Source organism: Rattus norvegicus, chromosome 13, assembly GCF_021556685.1.
Source record: "Rattus norvegicus strain SHRSP/BbbUtx chromosome 13, alternate assembly SHRSP_T2T, whole genome shotgun sequence".
Taxonomy (NCBI): domain Eukaryota; kingdom Metazoa; phylum Chordata; class Mammalia; order Rodentia; family Muridae; genus Rattus; species Rattus norvegicus.
The window spans coordinates 45,187,730-45,213,667 of record NC_141546.1 but is presented as its reverse complement, the minus strand read 5'-3'; the positions used below and the strand labels follow the sequence as shown (position 1 = coordinate 45,213,667).

Sequence of the window (25,938 nt, the reverse complement as noted above, 5' to 3'; positions counted from 1 at the left end):
ACTAAACTTCACTGTCCGTCCTGGATGGGAAGTGTGGGCTTCCAGGCAGCAGGTCTGTAGCCATCTGTGTAGTGTTGGGATTCATGGGCGAGCCAACATGAAATCTAGGCAGGACCAGGCAGCCCACGCCTACTGTGCCCAGCTCCATGCACATGTCCTCCATACAGGAAAGACACACCCTGGGCTCTGGTCTCCTGATCCCTGTAGTGGGAGGGAGTCTGCCCACTGCTCCTCTTCCTTTGGAAGATGCTGTCAATGGAAACCGGGCTAAACTTTGCCATACGGGGATGGAGGGCTCTGAGCCACCACTGCCTTGCCAGGGCCACACCCATGAGAAGAACCATGACTCTTTCCTTGTCTGCCCAACCTGTGCATTCCAAGCCCAGGCCCCATCCTGTCCTCTTTTGAGATGAGCGCCCAGCCCTTCTTTCTGTTTGCAGTGCTCTTCCAGAAACTCTCCATCGCTGACTGCCCTCTCTACCTTCGTCTGCTCGCTGGTCCTGACACCGACGTGCTCAGCTTTGTGCTCAAGGAGAATGAAACCGGAGACGTAGAGGTATGTCTGGACCCTTTGCAAAAGCCAGTCCTGGCTGGCTAGGTGAAGCCAGACGGGTGCTGCTGTCCTAACTGCAGAGTGTAGGTGGGGCTGCAGGACTGCCAGAGGCTCAGTGCTTAACCCAGGATCATCAGTGTGGCACATCACAGGAAAGCAAGTTACAACCTGCATAAGGTAAAAGCCATGGGACGGATTTCATCTGCTTTGTGAAAATAGGGCTGGTATAGGGGTGGGGGTCACACTGAGAAGCTCTGTTCAGGCCCCACCTAGTTCTGCCCTAAGGCCTGCAAGCTCCAACTCTCGGCTCTACTGGACATAGACATTTCTTAACCATTTCTTTTTCTCCTAAAATGCTGGTTTCCTTTTCAAGGGGGTCTAATCAGTGTTAGACTCCTGGCAAAAATGGGGTCAAATTGGGCAGAGATCCTCCAAGCCCAGAATAGGTGGGTGTGGTCTCCAAGGAGTAACTGGAAGAGGAGGGTCTGAGAGCTTATCAGTGTGCAGAGCAGGGTTGCTTTTGTTGTTTGGAGGAGTTGGGGGGGGGCTGGCAACAAATTTTGGAGGATCAGGAGGGCAGATAGGGCTCCACACTCATTTAAACCAGGATAACTCCGCATGGTACTGAGTCTGCAGAAGTGTCTGTAGGGAAAGGGATGCCCTGAGGGCCTGTGCACTCTGCTGGCTGTGGGTCTGGGAGGGCTGGTGCCGCTGTAGTCTGCATTCTCCTGCTGCCAGCCCCATGACTGTGCTCTCCCCACCTCTCTGTGGACCACAGGTTTCTTATTATCTAGTGCAGGGATTAAACCAGACACACCATAAAATACTCCCTTGTGCTCAAGGAGTCTCAGTCCTTCCTCCCACGTGGAGGGATCAGCCTGACCAACTAGAGCCATCTGAGAAGTGTCCAGGGTGCGCATGGTATGCTGGCTCATGAGAAGGGGGGCAGCAGGTGAAGTGTGAAACCTGATGTCACCCATCTGATGAGAGGTGTCCTCCACCTGCCCATGGAGAGCACGTCCAGCACCAAAGTGAAGACCTCAACTGCTGCTGACTCCTTTAACAACAGGGTGTATGGGCTGGGAAATCCACCAGGTTGCCAGACTTGACCATTTGTGGCTAACGTGACCGTTGTGTACAGTACACAAATGTCATTCATGGTACTCATAGTGTGCATGGCTGGCTCGCTGGAGCAGCAGCAGGGCCTCCAGTCATGTCAACATCTAACCATTTCCCTTTGTTTTCTCCTCCTCCCCTCCTCTCCTCCCCCTCCTCCCTCCTGCCTCACAGTGGGATGCCTTTTCCATTCCTGAACTCCAGAACTTCTTAACTATCCTGGAAAAAGAGGAGCAGGACAAGATCCATCAACTGCAGAAGAAGTACAACAAATTCCGGCAGAAACTGGAGGAGGCCTTACGAGAGTCCCAAGGGAAGCCTGGGTAACCAGCTTACTTCCTGTCCTCTCAGTGCCCTCCAATTTATTTTGTTAATTATTTTGCAATGAACAGTTATTCTCAAGGCACCTCTGATGTGTCCACCTGTGCCTGCCCAGCAGTTAACAGATGTGGCACAAAGTCTCTTCCACGAAGTGTCTGTGCAGGGTTTGATTCCTGCTAACCCACCACACCATGGCTCTGGAGATTTTCCGTCTGGGATCAGAACTCCTGTGGAATGACCAGTATTTCCCCTGTTCAATCTGCTGGCTTTTCGGAAACCAAATGGTTGCCTCTCTGCTCACCAAACTCCAACCAATCACCAGCTGGCAAAAAGGAATGAAAGGTTTTAGAGCCTGGGTTTTTTCTCTGGATTTAGTTCTGTTCCTTTTTCTTTTTTCTGCCACACAGAGTATATTTATGGGTCAAATGTGGCATATTCATTTTAGCTAAGTCCTTGAAAGCAGGAAAATGCTCGTGAAAGGACTGTCGTCCTTGCCCCCAAGGTGCCTCCTCTTCTCTTGTGCTAGACCCTCGGTCAGCCTGAGATTCCAGAAGCGACATCTCTCACTGCCCAGCAGGCCGCATGCTGCAAACACAGACACACACACACACATCTGTGTGGGACTTCGGCATGTCTCTTCCAGTGTTGCTATGCTGAAATCTTAACTTAATGTTGCCATTCTTATGGGTTTCTACCAAAGAGAAACCAGCCATTGACTTATCAATTTTAGTTTCCTGCTGAGTCGCCAGAAGTATTACAGCAAAGCACATCCAAGCCGCTCGTGGCCTGTGCCTGCAGTGGGGGCCTCTCCTTGGCCTTCAGTTCCACCTCCGTCCTCCAACTTGGGCTTTAGGGTCTCCAGCTGTTGCCTGAGTAGTAGCTTTGATTACAGTGGTAAGGTCCTCCAACTTGGGAGTCCTTTCTGGTGGGAAGCATGGTCTGCTCACACAGCATGGGCAAACCTGTGGGCCTGACTTTCCTGGTGACTTCAGTGCCTTTTTGTTTTCAGAGAAAAGAGCAGGGCATGTTTGCTTGTAGCTCTCCTGCTGGCTTGCCCCAGCAGGAAGTAGGTGCTATAGAGCAAGGACAGGAGGTTTCTCAGAGCACAGGGCGACGATCACACACCTCTTTCCCATCAAGCTTCCTGATCAGGCTTTGACTTTGAAGATTCGAAATTATTAGACTGCACTGACAGCATCAGATTAGGACTCCAACTCTTGACTAATTCAAACTTAAAACAAATTAGCCAGACTATACCACCCAGTAGCCAGGACACAAAGACGCTCAATACGGAGGGAGAAAAACTTGTCCTTTTAGAAGAAGGCCAGTGTTCCAATCGAGCCTCCAGAGGAGACCGCTCTCATGTTGTGCTTGCCTTTCCACACCCCTCGGGTTGTTTTAAGCCCAAGCTTCTCTGTGTAGCCTAAAAAGTTCCCTCCCAGCCCAGGCTGAGGCCACATTGCTCCTGTCCCAGAAGAATGCCAAATCCCTGTCATTCCAAGTTTTCAGAGCTGCAAAAGCACCATGAGCTAGCGACTCTGAGGCTGTGCATGCCATAGCCCCTGGCTCCCTGCCGCCTCAGGCTCAGCCTTACACTCCCCTCCCTTGAGAAGTCCCCTTTCTGCTGTGTATTACAGGGACATACGGAAACTCATTCCCTTCATCCTGCATGTGTGTAGCATTAGGAGAAGGCATGGCTCCTGCTGCAAACACTGTGAATGCTGCTCAGACCTCCCTCCATGGATGGCTATTTTATTTTTGACAAGAAAAAAAATTCATGTATATATAAAATGTATATACATATATATGTATATACACATAGAGGCATATAGCTATATATAAAGAAAAGGTGTTTATTCAGAAAGGGATGATCAGATTCAGACTTTAAAGCACAGTTAGACCCGGGACCTCTACTGAGGTTGAGCCGCTGGAAACGTGGAGTTCCTTAAGTCTCAGAGGGGTCTAACTGCTGGTAGTGCCTTCTATGGTTGTATGGCTCTGTGGTTGGTTGTTTTGAGAATATTTTCTTTCTAAATGTTTTTCTTATACATGGTTTTTTTTTTTTTTAAATGAGTAATAAAAGCTTACTGTAAAAACAATTCACCATGGAAATGTCCTCATTGAATGTCCTCATTGAATGTCACCATCTTATGGAGAGTGGGCCGGAGAGAGGAAGACTGAGTAAGCTTGGGAAGGAAGGCTACCATTCACATGCTTTTGAGAAAACAGTGGCTGGCTCGTCTCTGCGCTCCAGCCTGGAGAGGAGAGGAGACGTACAGCAAAGCACATGCTGGTGTTAGGAAGAGCAGGGCTTTCTGGACACAAAGATAATAGCACTTCTCCTCTGAAAGTATTGACTGCGATGAAGATGACGATGATGACGACAATGATGTGAATGTGTCATTGATGATTTCAGCTGCAGAGAGGGCTGAACTGGTCCCAAAGCAGCCTGCATTTTGGCCCCTCTGATTTCCAGCAAAGAAATCTCTTTAAATTTAAGAAATAGCCACATAAAGTTTTAACTAGGGAAACCACCACCTACCTTTCAGTGTTGCTTGTGTATCTCGCAATGCACGTGGCTTCAGGCTGCAGGGGCTCTTCAAAGCTTATCCAGTTCTGCCCCTCTCCAACAGGCATCCTTAAAATTAGCCAATCACAGGGCAGATGAGGTAGCTCAGTGGGTAAAGAGGTGCTTACTCACAAGCCTGCCAATCTGGGTCTGATCTGTTGGATCCCACATAGTGAAAGGAGAGACCAACTCCCACAAGTCTTCTGCTGGCCTCTTCATGTATGCTTTGGCAAATGTGTATCACATGTATACACACAATTTGTGTGTGTGTGTGTGTGTGTGTGTGTGTGTGTGTGTGTGTGTGTGTGTGTGTAGCCCTAGCTGTCCTGAACTCACTATATAAAACAAGCTGTCCTCAAACCAGAGATTTGCCCACCTCTGCCTCCTGTGTGCTGGGATTAAAGGTATCTGCCATTACATCAAGCTTAGACCCAAAACTTTCAGCCAACATCCAACCTCTGCCTAGCCTGGTCCTGCACATCTTGTTTTAGATCCAACCAGGTGGGTTTGCCTGGTCCCCACTATGTGAATCATATCCAGCCCCAGATCTAGCCTGGTCACCCTTGCCATACAGCCTCCACCAGCTACGGAAACAAACCAAGTGAGGAGGAAGCCGACAGAATCTTTGCCAGCTACTCATCGGACAGAGGATAAGGTCCAGAATACAGAACTCAAAACCCAGAAAGTCACGAAAGCAAACAATCCATTTTAAAAACTGGGCTAAGGAACTAACAAGAGGTTTCTCAAAAAGGAAAACAAAAACGGCTAATAACTACATAGAGAATCCATTCTAGTCTGACTCAGCCCCACCCTCTTACATATCTCCACGCCACCCACAGAGGGGAGAGGAAGGTGATTCAGTGCTAATGTGTCGCTATTCCTGGAAGAAACAGCCCGGCACAGGCCTGGCCTGGCACAGCAGAGTGCCACAGTGAAGAGCAGAAGCCCTTCACGGGCTTTGCGTCCAGCAGGGATTTGAACTTGCACAGCTCAGCCCCTCCAACGGCAGCAAAGCAGAGGAGGGTATGAGATGGCAGCTCAGTGCTTGACAAGGGACAACTGTCAGTACCGTCCACACGCCACTCCTCGAGCACAGCCCTGTGCAAAGGCCTGGCTGTGACAGGGTCCTGCTAGAGTGACCTTCTGGAAGGTACTTCCAGGTCCCATATGTGCAGTCCATGCAGACAGAATCAGTGAGAGTAAGAGATTTACTTCCCAGGGGAAAGGACTGTTCTTGGTTTCACAACAAGAACACTTCCTTCCTTCCTTCCTCCCTCCCTCCCTCCCTTCCTTCCTCCCTCCCTACCTTCCTTCCTTCCTCACTCCCTCCCTCCCTTCCTTTTCCTTCCTTCCCAGGTCTAAATGGGTTACTTGTTGGACAGAAGATGAGCAAGCTTCTTTTACCTCAGTGTGTAAAAAGATGAGAAAGATAAAAAGTAATTCATTCTTAACGGTAAAATCCAAGTTATACACAGAAGGCGTGTATAACTACACAGCTCTTATTACCGTCTCCACTGAGAGCCCTAGATGGAGAAATGACCTGCACAGACCAACGCGGGATGAGGGCTGGCTTTAAACACTGACTCATGTGCGATCGGATGAACACACAGGTCCTCTGTTATGCAGTGGTTTTAGGGAATTCCTGAGTCCTCTGCAGACTGAAGAGCCTGTCCATGAACCCAAGCTTAAGAAGCTGGGGCTAAGGAAGGCATTGTTCCTCTAAGACTTCATGACAGCAAAGCTACCATCTTGGAGTCACACTGCAAACTTACTCATTGGTGGCAGCGTGCTGTATGGAGCTGGGGAAGAATAAAGGTCACATAGAAACCCGTGTTCTGTGTTTGTACTGTTCTTATGTCCACTGGCTTAAAGTCTGCTGCAGCTCAGAGTTAACTCGTTTTGTTTGCTGTGGCTGTTAACAGAGAAACAGCCAGGCTGTTTTCTATGGACAGACCCAACAGAGGCAGGAAGGGACAACAGGGCAGGGCCTAGGAGGTTAATGAGGTTGTAGGAGCAGTAAGTAGGAAGCTGGGTCTATCTGGTAGAGGGGCTTTAGCAGCAGGAACGCTCTGCCTGCTGTGCTCTGGATGGACTTCCCTGCCTCTAGTGTGGAGCATGAACTCAATCACAGAAACCACATGAACATTTTCACTAAGTAACACGTAAGAGTGATTCAGATTTAGATTTGAAAGAAAAACTTTCAGTAAAGAATTACAGTTTTTATTTGCAAAAGTTGAAAATGCTCATATCAGTTACCAGCTCAGAACCTGGGTTCCCATGGGATCCACTGCATAAAATGAGTCTGTCACTTCTTGCCAGGTTTGGGGGCCTTTTCTAGGCCTTGGATGTATTTTCCAGGGAGCCGATACTCTTCTACAATCCAAAGAGAAAATCTTCAGCGGGGCCTGGTCTCAAGTCCCTACTGCCCATCCCTGTTTCCCACGTCCCTTGGGCTCTGTAACCTCCTGACCCTCCCTATCCACTAAGCCCAGTGTGCTCCTCCCTCTGTCAAGGACCTGTGATTCCAACACATGACCCACCTTCCACATCCTGTCCAAGCTCACCTGGCGACACCTTCTGAACTGGATCATTTACCACACACTGAGGTGAAGGGTGCATTTTGGTCATTTATACCTGCTGGCTACCAGCTAGATCAGTGGTTTTCAACCTTCCCACTGCTTTGACCCTTTAATACAGTCCTCCTGTTGTAGTGACCCCCAACCATAAATTATTTTTATTGCTACTTCGTAACTGTAACTTTGCTACTGTTATGAATCATAGTGTAAATATCTGTTTTCCCTGATAGTCTTGGGCAATGCCTGTGAATGGGCCATTCAACCCCAAAGGGGTCACAACCCACAAGCTAGAGCCACTGCTCTAGATGTGCTGAGAGGAAGGCCATGTGTCTGTTCAGGTGCATGTTCATCCACTGTCTTCTGTCTCTTCTTAGTCCCAAGCCCCCACATGAAGGAGCTCAGGGTTGGGCGCTAACTGCTGTGGGCCGTCATAGCATGAGATATCTCTGCTTATTAGGCATGTGCTATGTGCCCGTCCTGACTGTGGGACAGGCTTGAAAAACACAAGGTCTATCTCGAGTTCTATTTTGCAGAGGGTTCAGACATGACATGAAAAAAATCAGTGTCTGATCAGAAACATCACCGCAATGGGGAAGCACTGATGCTGGTAAGGTTTACTACATTCAAAGGGAATGGGCTACCCCGAGCTAAGCCGGTGAGCCTGCGAGGACAGACAAGACCAGGGCTATGAGGCACACAACACAAGGGGACGGCAGGTAAAAGAAGGGAGATGTCAAGTGCCCAGGGTATTTGTGAACAGTAGGAAAGTGGCTGGGGTAGAGTTAGGGTGTGTAAGGAGTGGGGGAGAGAGCCTGCAGGGAAAACAGGGCAGGCTGGGAGAGGCTTGTTCCTCAAAGACAGGGACTTATTCTTGAAGGCACGGGTAAGACAAAAGGCCTTATAAGGAGAGTGTCGAGATTACTACTTTAGAAAGCTGGCTGAGGCAGAACTGGGCAGGACTTAAATGAAGGGCAAAGAAGACTGAGAGGAATCATAGGAACTTTGGTTCTAAAGAATAAAGATTCAGAGCCCTGCTACAGTACTTAAGAGTTAGGTGAGCTCCAGACAAGGTACTTAGTTTCTCTGGACTCGGTTTCCCCATCTGCAGTACAGGCAACAGTCCTGCAGCATAGGTCTAACCAAGGACATCCCTGTGACAGCACTGCTGGAGCTCACCACGTGATTTCTACAAAGGGAAGATCAGGGGGAACGAAAGCTAAGGATCTGTAGGATGGAGAGCAGTGACTGTGAAGGGGCCAAAGATCTGAAGCAGACACAGGCTTCATCTGCTCACTGCTACAAACTGGCGCGGCTGGGCACACATGAATGGAGACTGCTGCCCCTTGATGAGTCATGTCCCGTACTACTCCCATTGCAAGTTGAAAATAGGGTAAACTGAGAAGCTGGAGAGATGGCTCAGCAGTTGACAGCATTTACTGTCCTTCCAGAGGATCCAGGTTCAACTCCCACAATCCACCTGGTAGCTCACAGCTGCAGCTCACATTTAAACTCCAGTTTCAGGGGATCTGACGCCCCCTTCTGTCCTCTGAAGGCACCAGGCACACACATGGTGCACAGACACACATGCAAGCAAAACACCCATGCTCATATAAAATTACTTTAATTGAGAGAGAAAGAGAGAGAGAACATGGCAAATTGAGAAGGCACATGATCCGGCCAAGCTTAAATACACCTTAGCTAAGTGACTCAGCATAATGTAGTCGTCTGGTTGGATTCCTACTGTGGTCACATGACTGAAGGGGGGGCGTGCTCTTGTTGCGGCTACCTAGCATTTCATCAGACTGTCTAGCCAATGCTGGCTTTGGAAGAGTCCAGACTTTAAAACCTGAATACGGTTTCTACAGAATGTCTATCTCTTGCACCACTGTGAAGACCCACCATACAGACTGTATGGGCACAGGTAAGATGTTAGAGTCAAGTGAGTCGGAGGCAGGATCTTTGCTAAGCCACCCAGTGTGTCTTCTTAGAAGGGCTACTCACCAAGCAATAGCTGGCCGAGGTGGTGGATCTGGTTTCCCTGGACCTGCACCTGCAGACTATCTTTGGCCCCAGGGGCAGGAGAGACGATGGTGCTGGCCTGACATCGCTGCTGGAGAATGGCAGCCACTGAGCATGGATCTAGACCATAGGTCTCCAAGTTCCGGACCACAGTCACCTGGGGACAGGAAGCTGACAGTGGGTGTTCGTGGTATGCTCTCTGCTCTAAGAGGCCTTTTGGCAGCCACTTCACCCAGGTTCCAGGATGGTTCTCTAGTCTTGGAACTCTAGTGCCTTTCTGTCCAAATATTTATATGTTCATGTTTCTAAAATGACCTTCTCTACCTCACTCAATATCTGTGTTGACAGATACATCCTATCTATGACATAGATTTAAGGGTTTTTAGCCATGGAGAATTAAAAATATAAATAAAATAGTATGGTGCCAAGCATGGTGATGCATGCCTTTAATCCCAGCATTCAGGAGGCAGCTGGACCTCTGTGAGTTAGAGTTTGAGGGCAGCCTGGTCTGCATAGTGAGTTCTAGACCAGTCGGGGCTACATTAGGAGACTCAGTCTCCAAGTTAGGCATGTGACTAACACAAAACAAAACACAAAAAAGTGTAACCATGTGGTGGAATACACGCCCATTACCAATCTCACAGCTGTGAGCCCACGGGCAGCCTGGGCCTACCCACACCCCATCCACTCTGGGTGCCTACATCACGTTACAACAAAGCCTCCTATACCTCGATCAGCTTATAGACAGACACTGCAGTATGTGTCTCCAAAGGTTAAGGACAGAGTCTCAACTGTGTCTCTCTGACTGGCCTCAAACTCTCTGTATAAACAAGGCTGGTGTCAAACTCAGGGATCCCCCTGCCTTTGTTCCTGAACGCTGGGATTAGAGGCAGGTACCACCAGGCTGTGTGAGATAAGGACTGTTTTAAACACAAAAACAAAACTATCCCAACTGAGAAAGAAACTGACAGCTGGGAGCTGGCTCTGTGGGTAAGGGCGCTTGTTACACAAGCCTGGTGACCTGCGTTCAGTGCCTGGGACCCACAAGGGAGATGCAGAGAACTGATACCACAAAGCTGACCTCTGACCTCCATACATGCACTGCAGCATGCATGCGCCCTCCCCAACTCCAATAATGATGATGACGATGTTGACGATAAGGGTGTTTTGTACCTGACAACAGTCCGTTAAGATCACATAGCTAGTCAACGTGGCTTTTCTGTCATTAACAACACATGAGAAGTATGTGATGTCAGAACAGAAAAGGAAGACATTAGTGCTTTCTAAAGACCACACTCAGGGTCAAAAAGATGGATGGCTCAGTGGTTTACAGCACTTGCTGCTCTTCTAGAGGACCTTTAAGTTCATTCAACTCCCAGCAACCACCGGGCAACTCGCAACCTTTTAACTCCAGTTCTAAGGGATCTGATGCCCTCTTCTGGCCTCCACGGGAACTGCATGCATGTAGTATCCAGAGGCACATGCAGATAAAAAAACCCATAGACACAAAATAGAAATTAATGAATCCTTTATAAAAATAGTAATAAAAACCACAATCAAGGGCTAGAGAGATGGCTCAGTGGTTAAGAACACTTCTCTTGGGGTTGGGGATTTAGCTCAGTGGTAGAGCGCTTGCCTAGGAAGCGCAAGGCCCTGGGTTCGGTCCCCAGCTCCGGAAAAAAAAAAAAAAGAACCAAAAAAAAGAACACTTCTCTTCCAGAGGCCTCAGCACCCTCCTGGCACCTAACAACTGTCCATAACCTCAGTCTTAGGAGATCTAACACTCTCTTCCCACCTACACAGGCACCAAGCCACACAAGGCACACAGACATGCATAAGGCAAAACACCCACAACATACAAATTAAAAATGAATATGTAAAAGTTGCAGTCCTCCTCTTGCCCTGAAACAGCTAGAGATGACCAAGGATTACTACCAGAGTAGGCTGGGGAGGGCTGCTATACAGTGTCTTTTGAAAAGCTGTGCTTATAGACATGCTCAGACTCTAAGAGGCTTGAGAGACACATCAGAAAGTCAGTCTCCTCCTGATGCATGAAACCCTGGCTGTGTCTGCCCCAACAAGTGGCCACAAAGAAAGAACCTTCCCTTGCCGACCTCTGGAAAGCAACTCATCACTTTATGAAGCACCGACTTCATTTCTGGACAATTCTATTATGAAAAAAGATTCGTGCTTTACATGTACAAGAGCGTTTGGTGTAATGTCTGGCATGAATTACTGCTAGGTAAGGTTAGCACGAGTGGGTCTCCTTTAGGGGTTACTTTCTGCTAAGTCGTCTGGCTGACGCACAGCCTTCATGAGGTCATGTGGCAAGTATTACCTCCATTCTCACAGAAGGAGACTGAGGGCAAGTATTACCTCCATTCTCACAGAAGGAGACTGAGGCACTGGGTGCTCAGTAAGCTGCTTGAGGTCAAGGAACGAGAAAGGACACAATGGAATCCAAAGCCTCAGCCCAGAACCACATGTCTGCCAACTTCTCTGTTTTGAGCCCAAGCCTGGGGGCTCAGGATTCCGACCTGTCTTTCTTTTTCCTCTAGATATGCAGAATAAAGGTGCCTGCTGCTTTGTCAGAGGACAGCATTCGACACATTTTGAGGGCAGTTACAATTTGTTCCCACAACTTCGTGTTCACAAGCTGAAATTTTTACAAGCTATTTTCATTGAGCAAAGCCCAAGAGGTAGACTGTAAGAGATAGAGGCCTATAAAGTAGTGCCAAGGAAAACTCAAACTAAAATAGTATTCACTTTTCAAACAGGCTCTAGCAAGTTTTCCAGAGGGCAGGAGGAGCAGTTTAATGACGCCTCTCACCCAGGACCAGTGCAGGCACCCAGCATGGTCTCTTCCAATCCAAAAGCCTACAATCATATCAACAAACCAGACCGTAGCAGGGAAACTAAGATCCCAAACACCGGATCTTTCTTCTCTGGGTGGTGGTAGGGACAGAACCCAGGGCTTAGCATAGGCTAAGCATAAGCTCTGTGGCTGAACTGCACAGCCCCAGCCCCAATATTTTTTAAATTACCTTTTTATTATAAGTCTTCAGTACAAGGGTGATATCAATTGGACAGAGTTTCCCTTTCTTTATAATGGGTTCCTGGCCAGGAAATGTCACTTGGTAGGCAGGCTGCAGATTTTTCAAACACCTAAAATGAAAATTTGAGTCATAAGTAGATCAAGGCAACAGACAGCATCTTGTCTGCATCCTACAACCACAAGTACTAAGTCCAAGTTTTTGTAGCAAACTGATTTGCACTGACACCACCAATGAACTCAGTGTCTCAAAGCTCCCCAGGTGTAGTCAAAGCTGACATCCACTGCCTCAGAGACGGGAACAACAGTGACCTGAGTGCCCGGACACTCTCCACGTGCTAGGCCTCCCGGGAATCCGTTGTCTGCTTTGAGGAGGTTACTACTTACAGGAGGTTACTCAAAAAATGTACCCCACCAGCTTACAGCCTCCACGTGCTATTTCACATGTGTCACATGCTCTAGCAATGCAGTTTTTACTTACGAGTCTGTGTGTGTATGAAGTGATGTATGTATGTTTGTGTGTGCTTGTGTGGAGGAGTGCAAGCACCTGCACGGCAGGGTGCACGTGTGGAGGTTAAGAACTACTTCAGGAGTCAGTCAGTCCTCGGCTCTCACTGTTTGGAACACGGTCCCCTTGTTTTCAGCTGTACGACCCATGAGCTATGTACCAGAGATCCTTATGTCTGTCTCCATCAATCACAGGAGGGCTCGGATTACAGAGCTGGCATTACCTGGGTACTGGCACTCACTCAGGGACCCAGGCTTTACCCACTGAGCCAGCTCCCAGCAACCTTTAATAACAATGTATCTTTATACAACACTCAACTCTACAGTAGCTCATGCCTGCACCCTGCACCCTGCACCCTGCACCCTGCACCCAGCACCCAGCACCCAGCACCCAGCACCCAGCACCCAGCACCCAGCACCCAGACGCACAAATTCACGGCCACCTTAAGCTCATCTCAAACAAACAAAACAAAACACGAAACCAGAAAGTCAACTCAAGTCTGCCGTCATGGCACAGAGCTCCCTAACCCTTCACTAGATGAGGCTGTGCTCCAGCAGACTCAGAGACCGTGGCGGGATGGTCGGCATGAGCTACACGCTTTGCTGCATCCCAACAGGAATTATTTTCAGCTATGGTTCTACAGAACAAAAAGTATCAAGCATCTTTCCTTTGAAGACAACTCCCCAGCCTTAAGTGGTTCTTTTATTGAAGTTAAAAGGTCTAGTTAATGTTTCTTTTCTGTCATGTTCTTCTATGTCATAATGGCTCAAACTCACCAAAGCTCTCCTTATCAGAATTATTCAAGCCTATGTTTATGGAAAGGAAGTCACAGACTTAAATAGTGACGATTTGTATGGGCAGAGGGTACGTATGTAGTTGTTGGGGTGGATGTCTGTGGGTGCATGCACGTCGAGTCCAGGTCAATTCTGGGTTCCTCAAGCAGCCTCTACCTTGTTTTTGAGGCAGAATCTGCCATTGCATCTGAAGCTCATCAGCCTGGCTGAGCTGGCAAGCCAATGAACTCTGCTCCCCAACCGTGGTTACATATGTACTCGGCCGCAGCTTACTTTTACATGGGTCCTGGAGATCTGAACTCAGCACTCATGTTTCCGTCACAGGCCCAGACTAAAGAGGGTGGTGAGCATTCTGAAATTCTGGGGTAGATGCTAAGGGCAGTGGTGTAGAAAAGTGAAAGGAACTCCAGGTCCCTGTTACCTGGTCAGGAGAGAGTCCCACGGAAGCTTCATGACCAAGTGCTGCTCATTTTTCTCTAAGATACAGTCACATAAGATGGGATCCAACTTCACCAGACTACAGGGAAACAGGCATTAGGGCAATTTTAGACTCAATCTCATTGTAACCAAATTGAGAGCGCCCATCACCTGTGCCCTCTGCGCCATCCAGATCACTGAGCTGTGGGACCAGAGGCCATCAGGAAGGAAAGCCCACTATTGGGAGGACAAAGAGAAGTAAATGATGGAAAAAAATGTGGGAAGAAGAAACCAGGACTCTTGGCTCAGTTCCACTATGTGACTATAGCTTTCAAGGCTTGGTCTCGGTCAGCAGGCTAGCAAGGAAGGAAGGACTGGGTATAAGTGCTATCCGCTGTGGTCATTACAGTGTATATGCATGGACTGAGCCGTTGCATAATATCTGAATAATTCGGGCTGTAGCCATTTCTAAGAAAAGTCATAGCAAAAACCCACGATGACTTTGATCAGTATACTTCCAAGGTTGCACTTTTCCTGACAACAGCCATATGCACTTGAACATCAGGGGTGGACATACTTGAGATGTGTGCACTAAGCTTACGGACCACACTGACACCATGTGACTGACCTGAACTCCAGGCGACAGCCCATGGTTTGCAAACGCTGAGCCTGCCTGCTTCTAAGCTGCTTGTAATCGTCTACTCTCCATTCCAGAACCCTTCCCATCCTTTGGTTCTAAAGTTCTTACATTTATGTATGTGTCTCTGTGTGTGTCTACAAGTGCACAATGCTAGGTGCACATGTGGAACAATTTGCAGAAGTTGGTTCTCTCTACCGTGTGGGTCCTGAGGGTTGACCTTAGCCCGTCAGGCTTGGCAGAAAGTGCTTTTACTCACTGAGCTCTCTGGCAAGCCCATTCCCTGCACCCTTTACTGTCTGTCTGTAAAACAAAGACCCATGGGAAGAACAACAGTATCAACCAACCAGACCCCACCCCCTCACCCCAGAGCTCTCATAGACTAAACCACCAACCAATGAGTACATACGGAGGGGCCCCATGGCTCCAGCCACGTATGTAACAGAGGATGTCCTTGTCGGACATCAATGGGAGGAGAGGCCATTTGTCCTATGAAGGCTCGACGCCCCAGCATAGGGGAATCTCAGGGCAGGGAGGAGGGAGTGGGTGGCTGGGGGAGGGAGGATGGAACAGAGGCTTTCTGGAGGGGAAACCAGGAAAGGGGATAACATTTGAAATGTAAATAAATAAAATATCCAATTAAAATGAAGACCAACAAAACAGTCTATCCTGATTCTGCCCCACTCACTTCCTGTTGTCTGCATCCACCAGGTTGTTTCTCTTGGCATAGTCAGTGATGATCCTTCGGACCTCACTGCCCTCGAGGGTGCTCCCCTTCCTAGGAGAGAAGAATCCAGAGGTTAGTTCAAGCTGGACCTGGGGTCTAACTGCAAGCATTCAGACTCCCTGCTCAGCAGGACACTTTCCTTAGCTCTTGCCTTCCTTTTCTGCTTTTCCTGAGGGAGACAAGCAGGGCTACATGAAATGCAACTGTAGATTGAGACTTACTCTCTCATCTTCCTAACCCAAAAAGCCACCCCCAGGAAGGGGGTGTGACTCAGAAGGAAGACGGGCAGAACAGGTTTACCAGACACAGGAAAACACTACCCAAGATAAGGGGAAAGTGCAGGCAAACCACGTAGGGAGCAATGGGAGTCTCCCAAAACTCACTTGTGGCCAGACTCCAGGAAGAGCTGGGTCATGTTGGCAGGGACGCAGTAGAGGGATTTTATATCTGGAGGGAGATAGGGCTTTTCCCTGCTACCTTCCTGGACAGTCTGGGAAGCCAGGGACGGCTCGGGGACGATGAAGGATGTGATCCTAAACCCAGCAAAGAAAACAAAAGCACACATTACACCAGCGCCTGGGCAGCCGGGTCTGTGGCCCAGTCCCTAAACCAACCGAGCTGCAGGGACAGCCCTGCACTTACCTCGGGTGCCTCCAGTCTACAGCCACAATGCTCTCCACCCCTTTGCTCAGCTCCTTGACTTGGACAATCTGCTCCTGCTGCATGTGCTGCAGGAACTTAGAGAGCTGGGGAGAGAGGCCAGTATAGGGGCTTCACTGACTCTGCCCACAGAGCACCTAGGAGGGCCAGGTCTGCTGCGAGGTGGGGAGTGAGCATTGTGACCCAGTTTTTGCTGTCGTTAGACTAGGAACCGAAAGATTACACACATTCCCGCAACTTGAGGAGCAAGAAGCTACTGGAGGGCTAGAGAGATGGCTCAGCAGTCAAGAGCTCACCCTGGGGGCTGAAGAAAGAACAGCAGTCAAGAGCTCACGGTAGGGGCTCAGTGGGCAAGAGCTCGCACCGCTCTTGCAGAGGACCCAAGTGTGATTCCCAGCACCCACGTTCAGTGGCTCACAGCTGCCTGTAAACCCAGCCCCAGGAGCCTTCTCTGGCAGCAGATCTCGTGCATCACACATAATTAAAAATAAAACTAATGTAATAAAAAGAAGCTGCTAACCTAACTGGTGAAGCTGTCAGACTAATCAGATAGAAAAGCGCCAACGGGGGTTGGGGATTTGGCTCAGTGGTAGAGCACTTGCCTAGCAAGTGCAAGGCCCTGGGTTCGGTCCCCAGCTCCGAAAAAAAGAAAAAAGAAAAAAAAAAAAAAAGAAAGAAAAGCGCCAACGGGGAGAGAGGAGAGAGTGCTTGGGTGCAAGGAGAGTCTCATTATCCCACGGCACCTACAATCATGAGGCTTCTAAGCTCTGACTTGAGCCCTGTGTACAGGGCTTCCCACATCCATCTTCCATCACATGACTGTGACTGTGTAGACTTGCAAAAGGGTGCAGGCGCTTACCTTTTTATAGCTTGACTTCTTTATATCCAGTTGCTGTCCTTCAGGACTAAGACAGATAAAAAGGCAAGTTAGACCAAATAAATAAATAAATAAATAAAATGATACCTGCCTGACACAAAGTAACCTTCTCAGACTGTCTTTGCCTCCCCCAGAGTCCAAAAGAGGCCACCATTCTAGAGCTCTCTGGCCAGTTGTGGTATCAGAAACAGACAGGGCTTACAGGCTACTCTGAGTCGGAACTATCCAATGGCACTTTTGTGGTAACGGGACAGCTCTGTCTAATATGGTAGCTACTAGTCATCTGTGTGGCCATGAAACACTTGAAACACCTACTGTGACTGGGGAACCTGAATTTTAACTTCAATTTAATTTGCCCCATGTGATTAGTGACCACTGTAATCAAACATAGCTTTAGAGTCCTCTGACACCAGAGAATCTCCTGTGGCCTCACAAGTTCCACTTCAAAGTGAGCCTTACCAACTGCAAGCTCACCCCAAGGGAAGGGAAGCCTGGCTATATCAGAGTTCATACAACCTCACTCTGGAGCCTACTAACACAGCCACACCCTATCTGTTGTCTCAGTCACCTCAGTACTGAAACAGCGACCACGATGGCCTGAAAAACTAAATTATTTACTATCTGCCTCTTCACAGAAGCAGTCTACTCTGCCTGCCCAAAAGCAGTTTTAGGGTACTTGGGGATAGAGGTTCCTAATGAAAATTGTGATTTCTCTCTCCTCAGGGCTTACATTTTCTCTCAAAACCCAACATTCAGTAGCAGTGGGACTGTGAGGGAGACCATCATAGCACCCACTCAAGACCAGCTCAAGAAAAAGTTCCAGAAGCCCATTTCCAAGTCACTTGCAACCCACTGTGAATAAAATACCAAGGATCCCAACAGCACCACTGACATGGGCACCTTAAGGCCATGCATAGACAGGAAGAGATTGGATTAATTACCACTTTCAAACACAGAAGTGCCTCGAGGAGCACACCACCTGCTGTAAAGCAGGGCAGGCTGTGAGTACAGGGAGTTGATTTAAAAGGCAGAGCCACCGGGCGGCCTCATTCACTCACTCTCTCTCTCACCCACTCATTCATTTTAAAGGCAGAGCCTCACTGTAAGCCAGGCTGATCTGACACTCAGCAGCTCAGACCAGCCTTTAGACTCATTCCTATCTATCTATCTATCTTACCTCAGCCTCTCAAGTACTGGGATTATAGGCGTGAGTCACAAACCAGGTTGTGGGATATTCAGAAAAGACCCTGCTCTGACAGAATTGACGGGTGCTTGGTATAGGTCAGGCTGTGACTACGTGAAATCTGCCTTAGTTAAATATGCTGAGGAGGTGAGAGCTGAACCTGACTGGCTCCATCTTTAAACACTCCCTTTCCTGGTAGCTACACTCTCAGTGGGGTAGGTTTCACACCTATTCTCCTCCCTCCCAGGAAGGGTGGAGTGGTACAGAGAGCTTCTTGACAAAGGTGTTCAGGAACTCTTGTAGTGTATGCCAGGAGAGACAGCCTAGAGACACCTCAGCAGGAAGAGCAGTCAGAGGATCTTGGGAATTTTAATCTTAGGATCCTTTCACTGGATAAAATGGAAGGTTTTGAAGCCAAGAACCTAATTTACCTGCCAGGTCGACTCTCTGCTCTCCCACAGCACGTCACCCAACCAACCCCACCACCCCTGTCTTCCTTTACCACCAAGAACAACTTCGAGGCTGCATCTGGAGCCCAGCCCCACCCCCACCCCTCAGCAGTGCCTTCCGTACCAGCAGGAGAACATGTGACTGCCAAGGAGCGTGCTGGTGAGCAAAGGGAGGTCAGCTTTTTTGACTCGACTCTTCAAAGCATGCAGGAAGCACTGCTCTAACAGCTCATCCATTTGCTCTGCAAGGAAAGGAAAGAACCACATCCTTCCTGAAGCCACACGACCTGGGGCACGCAGCAGACTCTCCGGCCCTCTCACGTCACCTTGGCTTAAATGGAGCCCATCCCTAGGCACCAAAGCTGCCAGGTTGTAGACTTTGTGTGTGTGTAGCGTGAGTGGCAGTCTGAAGACAGGCTCCAGGAGTCAGCTCTCCGCTCTCTCACCATGAGTTAGTTCTGGGGATTGAACTCAGGAAGTCAGGCTTGCCCAGCAAGTGCTTTTACCTGCTGCTTGTTGAGCCATCTCACTGGGTCCCTTCCAGTCTCTGAGTACTGATCCTTTAAGGGTTAGTTAGCCCCACAGGGAGGACCAAATCCACAGTGCCACCCTCATTAGGACCAGAAGCCTGAGGAATTCATGGCTGGGAACTATCCAAATGGCAGACTGACAGGCACATAGGGGCATTTTTATCTAAGAAGTACAGAACTACTACCCACCCAAAGAAGGGTTCTGCTCTCCTCTCCCAGAACAGCAATGCTACTCTAACATGAAAGGCAGGTGTGGCTTTCCACCCTGGGTATGAAAGCCATACCCTGAAGGGGCTTGCCATCCACGGAGTCCTGGCTCAGGGCCCTGGAGTTGGGGTCATCAGAGGCTTCTGGGTTAGGAACCTGCCCATTTTCCTCTTCTCCTTCCAGGCTCAGACTCCTCAGGTTTCCGTGCAGACCAAGGTCCGCCTTCTCTTCGCAGCTATCTGTGGGATCCAGTGGGGCAATGGCAGGTGGAGAGGACTTGTCTCCAGATCTCCTGGAAAAATCTGATGTCAGAAACACCAGGCAGTAGCTACAACACTCGCCGGCCCTGACCAGGGCAGAGTCAAGTCAGGTGTTTAAAGTCAGTAGAGCTGACAGGCAGAGGAACCCAGAGCAGCCAACCCATGTCCGTGCATCTCAACGCTACTCAATTACTCCAAGTCCAGGAAAGTCCTCTACCCTGCAGTGTCCAGGCTAGCTTGAGCTGCTTCCAAAATACAAACACACTCATTCTCTCTCTCTCTCTCTCTCTCTCTCTCTCTCTCTCTCTCTCTCTCTCTCTCTTTCTCTCTCTCTCTGTGTGTGTGTGTGTGTGTGTTTGTGTGTCTGCGTCTCTCTGTCTTTCTCTCTTTCCGTCTCTGTCTCTGTCTCTGAAGAGCTTAGCATAAGACGTTTGCTAACTGGCAATGCCCCGAGTCAATTCTCAACATAACAGCTAAGGAAAAAGAAGGCAGTTAAAGATAAACCACTAAAAGTGTTCCCTTCATAAGAGCAAAAACTAGTAAACCATTGAGTTAAATAGGAGCTAGGTGGTGGTGCAGGTCTTTAATCCCAGCACTTGAGAGACAGGGGCAGGCAGATCTGTGAGTTCGAGGCCAGCCTGACCTATAGAGCAGGCTGAGCTACACAGAGAAACCCTGACTCAAAAGACAAAGCAAAAGAACCGGGCATGGTGGCGCATGCCTGTAATCCCAGCCCTCAGCAGGTAGGGGCAAGAGGACCAGGAATTCAAATATCCTTGGCTACATAGTGAATTTGAGGCTAACCTGGGCTATATGGAAGGAAGGAAGGGAGGAATGAAGGAAGGAAGGAAGGAAGGGAGGGGGAGGGAGGAATGGAGGGAGGAAGGGAGGGAGGAAGGAAGGGGGAGGGAGGGAGGAGGAGAGTGATTAAGATTCTACCAGTTTGGTGAAATATAATCCCAGGGTTTAGTCTATTTAACACAATACAAACACCTGAACTACAAAACCCATGGATGCTGTGATCAAACAAGTGCAGTCTAATGTGAAGACTCGCGTGGCTTACTCCTCAACCTTAAGACAGGAAGAAACATGGCTGCACAGAGCAGCGCACACAAAGTGTGAGTCCCTTGACCAAGATTACCTCGTTTAAACGTTACTGTCAGTCTGACAAACAGTAGCACTGAATGGGGCTTATTAATAAATAGTATGTGTAGGCTGTCCTGACCAGAGAAATGTTTTTAAGTGGGGGATTTAAGTGACAGGATTCTTACTACGGATTACTTTCCAGAAATAACGATCCATTTCAGAGCCACAGACCTGGTCCTTGTCCGGTTGAGGTCACTTTTCCCAAACAATAAATGTTCTTCTCAAAAGTAGTAAATCTATGTTTTTTGGGTTTTGGTGGGTTATTTGGGGGGGGGGGGGGGCTAGGGGGAGGGGGTAGGCTGAGATAGGGTCTCATTACGTACTTCAGCCTGACCTGAACTTGAGAAGCGCTGGTGTGAGCTTTCTAGGTCCTAGGACTATAGGCATATGCATTGTTATATGCAGAATGTGTGTTCCATAATGAGAATTCTGAGATGATACTGGGACAGTAATCAGTTGTCATCCGCTGACAACTGGGTTCAGAAGCACTTGCTCGGGACCAAATGATGTGTAAAATGTACCTGACGGACAAAGCCACTACAGCTAGTACTATACGGACAGCATCACACTGCAGGACAAGGCAAACAAGTCCTAAGCTCAGGGCAACCGCCTGGGACAATTCCAGGCCTAGAAAGGAACCAAAGGTGTCTCTAGTTTCTGGTCTAGACAAAGAAAAATGTGTTTCTCCCACATTTGGCCAGCAGATGGCAGCCTGGAGCCGACAAGCTACAGGAGGATGCACCTGGACAAACCCCTGCACTTGTGACTCCTCCCCACCCGGCTCCCATCCCCCACCCCACTTCATTGCACTCACCACAAGTGGTCCTGATAAGTGTGGAGCACAGAGATGCCTTTTCCCTTCAGGCCTGAAGCCAGCATCTGAGCTGTGGACATGGCAGCTACTCCGACTGCAACGGGCGCTCTAGGGAGGAGGGCAGGGAGGAGGCTCAGGCAATGACTCTTGGTTTTTTCTTTATAAAGGAGCAGTAGGAGGTGGGGGCCAGTTCAGTCAGTGAGGGAACGGTTCCCCTCTAGCAGGCATGATGCCTGGCCTAAGACAGCAGCAGCAAGCTCTGAGACTCTGTGAACGTACTACAAACCGTCCCGCTGTGGATCAGGATAGGCAAACTCTGTGTGTAACTACATCTCCATGGAAAGACAGGAGAAGTGATGCAGTTGGGGGTGTGTTGAACACGATGAAAGGCAAGAGAGTGTTACCTATACAAGAAGCTAAAGAGAGACAGCTAAGCACACTGTGGTATTTATTGTAGATTGGACCGTTGAATGGGAAAAGGTACTCACAACAAAACAAAACAACAACACAACCAACCCTTCAGAGATACAAAGAAAGGCTTGAGTATGTCCCAGTATCGTCCCAGTTTAGGACAACACCCTTAGCTGTGATGACTACAATGGGTCACATGAGATGTGTCCATTGCATGCTGGGAACTCTGCACCTTCTCTTCCGTTCCTCTATGAATCTAAAGTTATCTCTACAGTGAGTTGTAAGCATTCAGCAGCAGCAAGCTTCCTATGCGTATCAGATCTGTAGGCTCTCCACAGGCTTGCTGCCATCCACCAAGGCTATCTACTCCTTCAGGAGAAACTATTTTTCCTTTCAGTTCTTGGCCCGTGTGCTTTGGAAGCGGTCACTTTCCTCCACCTCCTCTGTACCTCTGGTCACCACACATACACCACGCACAAAAGGCAATTGTCTGACACAGTACCTGTTCCCCACCAAGGCAATGGCGCAGAGGTCGCCTTGCTGTACCTGAGGCAGACCAGTAGGGGGCACCACTACCCCGGGCAGCATCAAATCTGTAGCAAATAGAAATAGGACAACTTACTTAACATCATTTCCATGCTTGGCTTTATCATACAGCCATCTGCTTGACACATGTCAATTACACTACCAGCCCTCCATTTCAGATCTCACAAATAAGAGTATGGTCCGCTACTTGCTAAAGTTCCCTAGTGATTTAAATTACAGCATGTGGCAGGTCACAAACTGCTTTCGTATTACTCATAAACAGCTTACAACAGAATCAGAAATGTCCAGAAAACTCACTGATAAGTTAGAGGAATAACACTCTCTCTCTCTCTCTCTCTCTCTCTCTCTCTCTCTCTCTCTCTCTCACACACACACACACACACACACACACAGACACACACACACACACATACACACACCCCACACAGGGAGTAGATAGTTTTCAACATGAGAACACAAGAAATGAAGCCGTATAAGGTGGCGGATAATTACTGAAGAGATTTCAAGCAGTAACTGGAATATAGAAAAGTTCTCTTACCTGCTCCCCCGACCAGTTTTTCGAGTACCAGAGGCCATGTTATAAAGGCTGGTAGAAGATCAGGATGGGACCACAGTGTGTACACTGTACCAAGAGAGATCCAGGAAACACTTATTAATAAGCACTGCCTGCTGGAGATCTAGAAAAGCCATACACTGTGCTGCTCACTTTAATCAGAATTCAGAAAGAAAAGCAAAAACACCTTGGTTCAAGGTTACAGAGGCTCAGAAAGCCTTGCTAACGAGGCTGCCTTCAGGAAGGAAGCAGAGACCTAATGACATCTGGGAACTGGAACTGCTGACATTTGGTGGCACCCGTTGCTACTACTGCAGGATGGCCAGCAGAAAATGACCACAGTGAACTAAAATCCAGGGTCTAAACTCCATGGAGAACAGGGTTCTAACCCCGTGGGTGCCTGTGTTCCCTCATATTCCATCTCTCGAGCATGACTTCAAAAGCAAATGACCCCAAAACAGACAGCCAGTCTATGAGAAAATTTGAAGCTTTCTCGTATTTATATTTTGAGTCCTTATTTTCATAGTAACTGAGCAATAAAACTCCTACAGGAAAAGAAGTCTGTATTCGTCTTCAGATACAGCAGTGAACTGGAGGGAGAGTTGGAATCGGCCTAGGAGGAAGAGCCCCGAGGAGGGACAAAGGTGTCGCTGATATGGAAAAGAGAAAGGAGATCTGTGACAGAGATAAAAAGCAGAGACTCTTACTGGGAAAACCCACTGTGAAGCGGCAGCCCACGAGAAGTGTGTGACTGACGCAGCTCATTCCAGAGCCTACATTTTCTCCACTGTGTTAAGAAAAAGCCTTCTTAAGGGAAGGACAGAAGGAGTTGAAAGGGTTTGCAACCCCATAGGAAGAACAAAACTATCAACCAACCAGATCCCCCAGAGCTGCCAGGGACTAAACCACTACCCAGAGAGTACACAGGAACAGACCCATGGCTCCAGCTGCATATGTAGCAGAGGATGGCCTTATCTGACATTAATGGGAGGAGAAGCCCTTGGTTCTGTGGAGGCTGATGCCCCAGTGTTAAGGGGATGCTAGGGCGGTGAGGTGGGAATGGGTTGATGGGTGGGGAAGCGCCTCATAGAAGCAGGTGGGATAGGGGGTTTGTGGAGGGGAAACCAGGAAGGGAAAGAGTGTTTGAAATGTAAATAAATAAAACAACCAATAAAAAAATAAAAGAAAAAGTTTTATAGATGGTTTACACTATATTTTCTTTTACATGCTCTAAAATTCCATCTTTTGCAACACCTCAACACCCTCCCAATACTCCAGGCTCCTTTATCTCACAACTCTGCATTGCCATTCCCCCCCCCCCTTTTTTTAAGTCTGTTTTTATCCCTCTTAGGGCAATTTCTGGTCTTGAAAGGGTCAGTTTGAAAAACATTAGGTCTGAAAAGATCCTTAGGAATAGTATGGGGAAACTCTGTATTACTTTATCTGAAAAGGCATGTTTTTGAGGGATAACGAATACCAAACCAAATAAACAGAGAATCATAAGTGTTACACGAGGACTATAGTCAGGGCATTCGATCTTATTACCACACCTGTTGGATACAAGTTTTTCTCCAGTTCAAATAGGATGGGGTTACCACCACTCGTGTACACAGTCACTGCATCCCCTTTGTGAGCGTACAACTTCACAACGTTTAGTTCTTCCTTTCCAGGGATCAATTCAGAGACCTGATCTGTTCCGAGGGTGGGAAAAGCAACTGTCACATCGGCCCGAAGTTTTCTCCTGCAGAAAGCACACCAGCACCATGGATGGTATCTTCTCGATGGACGTTAATAAATACAGACATTCAGGATGACTAAACAAATCATAAAGGCTGAAGAAAGACTGCCTGGTTCCTGATGCCCCGTTCTCTGCCTCCCCAAAACCTATTCTCTTTATTCATTACCTCGTCTATTTTCACAACCTCCTGGGCATACTGTTCCATCGAAACAATATTTTCCTTGAACAGTCGAAGTTAGTCTTTGGAAAGTCATTGGAAACATAGATGACCTCACATGCCTTCCCCACTCCTGTCTTAGACTGATTGGCAATCTGTCAACCTCTGATTAAAAGGCTACTATGGCACCAAGAATGATACCTAGAGAAGGTTGGTTCCAAAATCCCTGCGGAGCTATCCGTGTCTATGACACTGACTGAAAAGGGATAGTTAACATCTCTCCTTCCCACAGCTTCCTTATGTTCTGCCACCTCACGGCACTGGTCCCTCCGGCCAGGAATAACCATTAAGGCGTTTCCCTGTATACTTTTAGTTTTGGTACACCACCTGAGTTCTCCCGTGGGCTCTAAACTCTGTGGAGGACGGGGTGCTTATATTCCCTTATTTTACATCTTCCACAAAACCTAGTTTGAGCCCAGTACACGCTAACTCAACTTTATTGCCCAAAAGACCATCTGGAAGATAAAAGAGACAACCCCAAACTTTATCCTCAAAACTGTTTCTAACATCCCTGCTTGGCTCCCTGGGGTCTCCACGTGCAGCCTTACATGTGTAGGGGCCTCGCTAGACTAAGTAAAAATACGCTCTCCCTCACCTGTCCGATCCCTTGATGGCTGTGTTGGACTTGACCCGAAAGGCCTTAGCGAACATGTCTGCTCGAGCGGCCCAGGAAAGACAAGAAGAGCACAGACGCCAGGGGCGGTCAACAAAACGAGGGTGTGGCAGCTCCCCGGCCCTCAACCCTGGAGGCAGCCATGCTGAGGACTCGGCGCCAAATAGCAGCCGGCTAGGAACCCCGGCACGTAGCTTTACAGCCCTAGACCTGATGCTGGCCGGTCCTAGTCCCGGAACTGACGCACGCCGGGTGGGATGGGAAGGGCGGACTCCGGAACTTCCGGTCCCGGTTTTCCACTTCCTACCAGGTGTAGCTACGAGCCAGCACGTCTGTAGTAATCGCCAGCTGTGCAAACAGCGTCCTAAGTCTATTCTTCTCCCCGGTCTGCTTAAGATACAGCGTTGCAAAGAAACTGCCAGCTTGCAGTCTGTTCGTCAGCCTT

At 48.5% G+C, this 25,938-nt stretch overlaps 2 protein-coding genes across 3 annotated transcripts in view; one reads left to right on the top strand and one right to left on the bottom strand.

The window, feature by feature from the left end:
* Rassf5 (Ras association domain family member 5) overlaps nucleotides 1–4,089 on the top strand; it is a 66,829-nt gene extending 62,740 nt beyond the window's left edge. The window contains exons 4-5 of one of the 2 annotated variants that reach the window (XM_087581510.1): nucleotides 441–556; nucleotides 1,844–4,089. In XM_087581510.1, coding sequence (XP_087437636.1) covers nucleotides 441–556; nucleotides 1,844–1,996 — 269 coding nt within the window. In that variant the 3' untranslated portion in view covers nucleotides 1,997–4,089. 2 annotated transcript variants of the gene reach the window in all.
* Nucleotides 4,090–6,762: 2,673 nt separating this feature from the next.
* Eif2d (eukaryotic translation initiation factor 2D) lies at nucleotides 6,763–25,729 on the bottom strand. The gene is given in 15 exon segments (NM_001017489.1): nucleotides 6,763–6,932; nucleotides 9,137–9,311; nucleotides 12,199–12,319; nucleotides 13,930–14,025; nucleotides 15,251–15,340; nucleotides 15,673–15,822; nucleotides 15,932–16,035; nucleotides 16,809–16,854; nucleotides 18,583–18,700; nucleotides 19,273–19,487; nucleotides 21,416–21,523; nucleotides 22,329–22,419; nucleotides 22,911–22,994; nucleotides 24,476–24,666; nucleotides 25,476–25,729. Coding segments are annotated over 15 exon segments (1,713 nt in total). The 5' UTR covers nucleotides 25,532–25,729; the 3' UTR covers nucleotides 6,763–6,864.
* Between the last annotated feature and the right edge of the window lie 209 nt (nucleotides 25,730–25,938).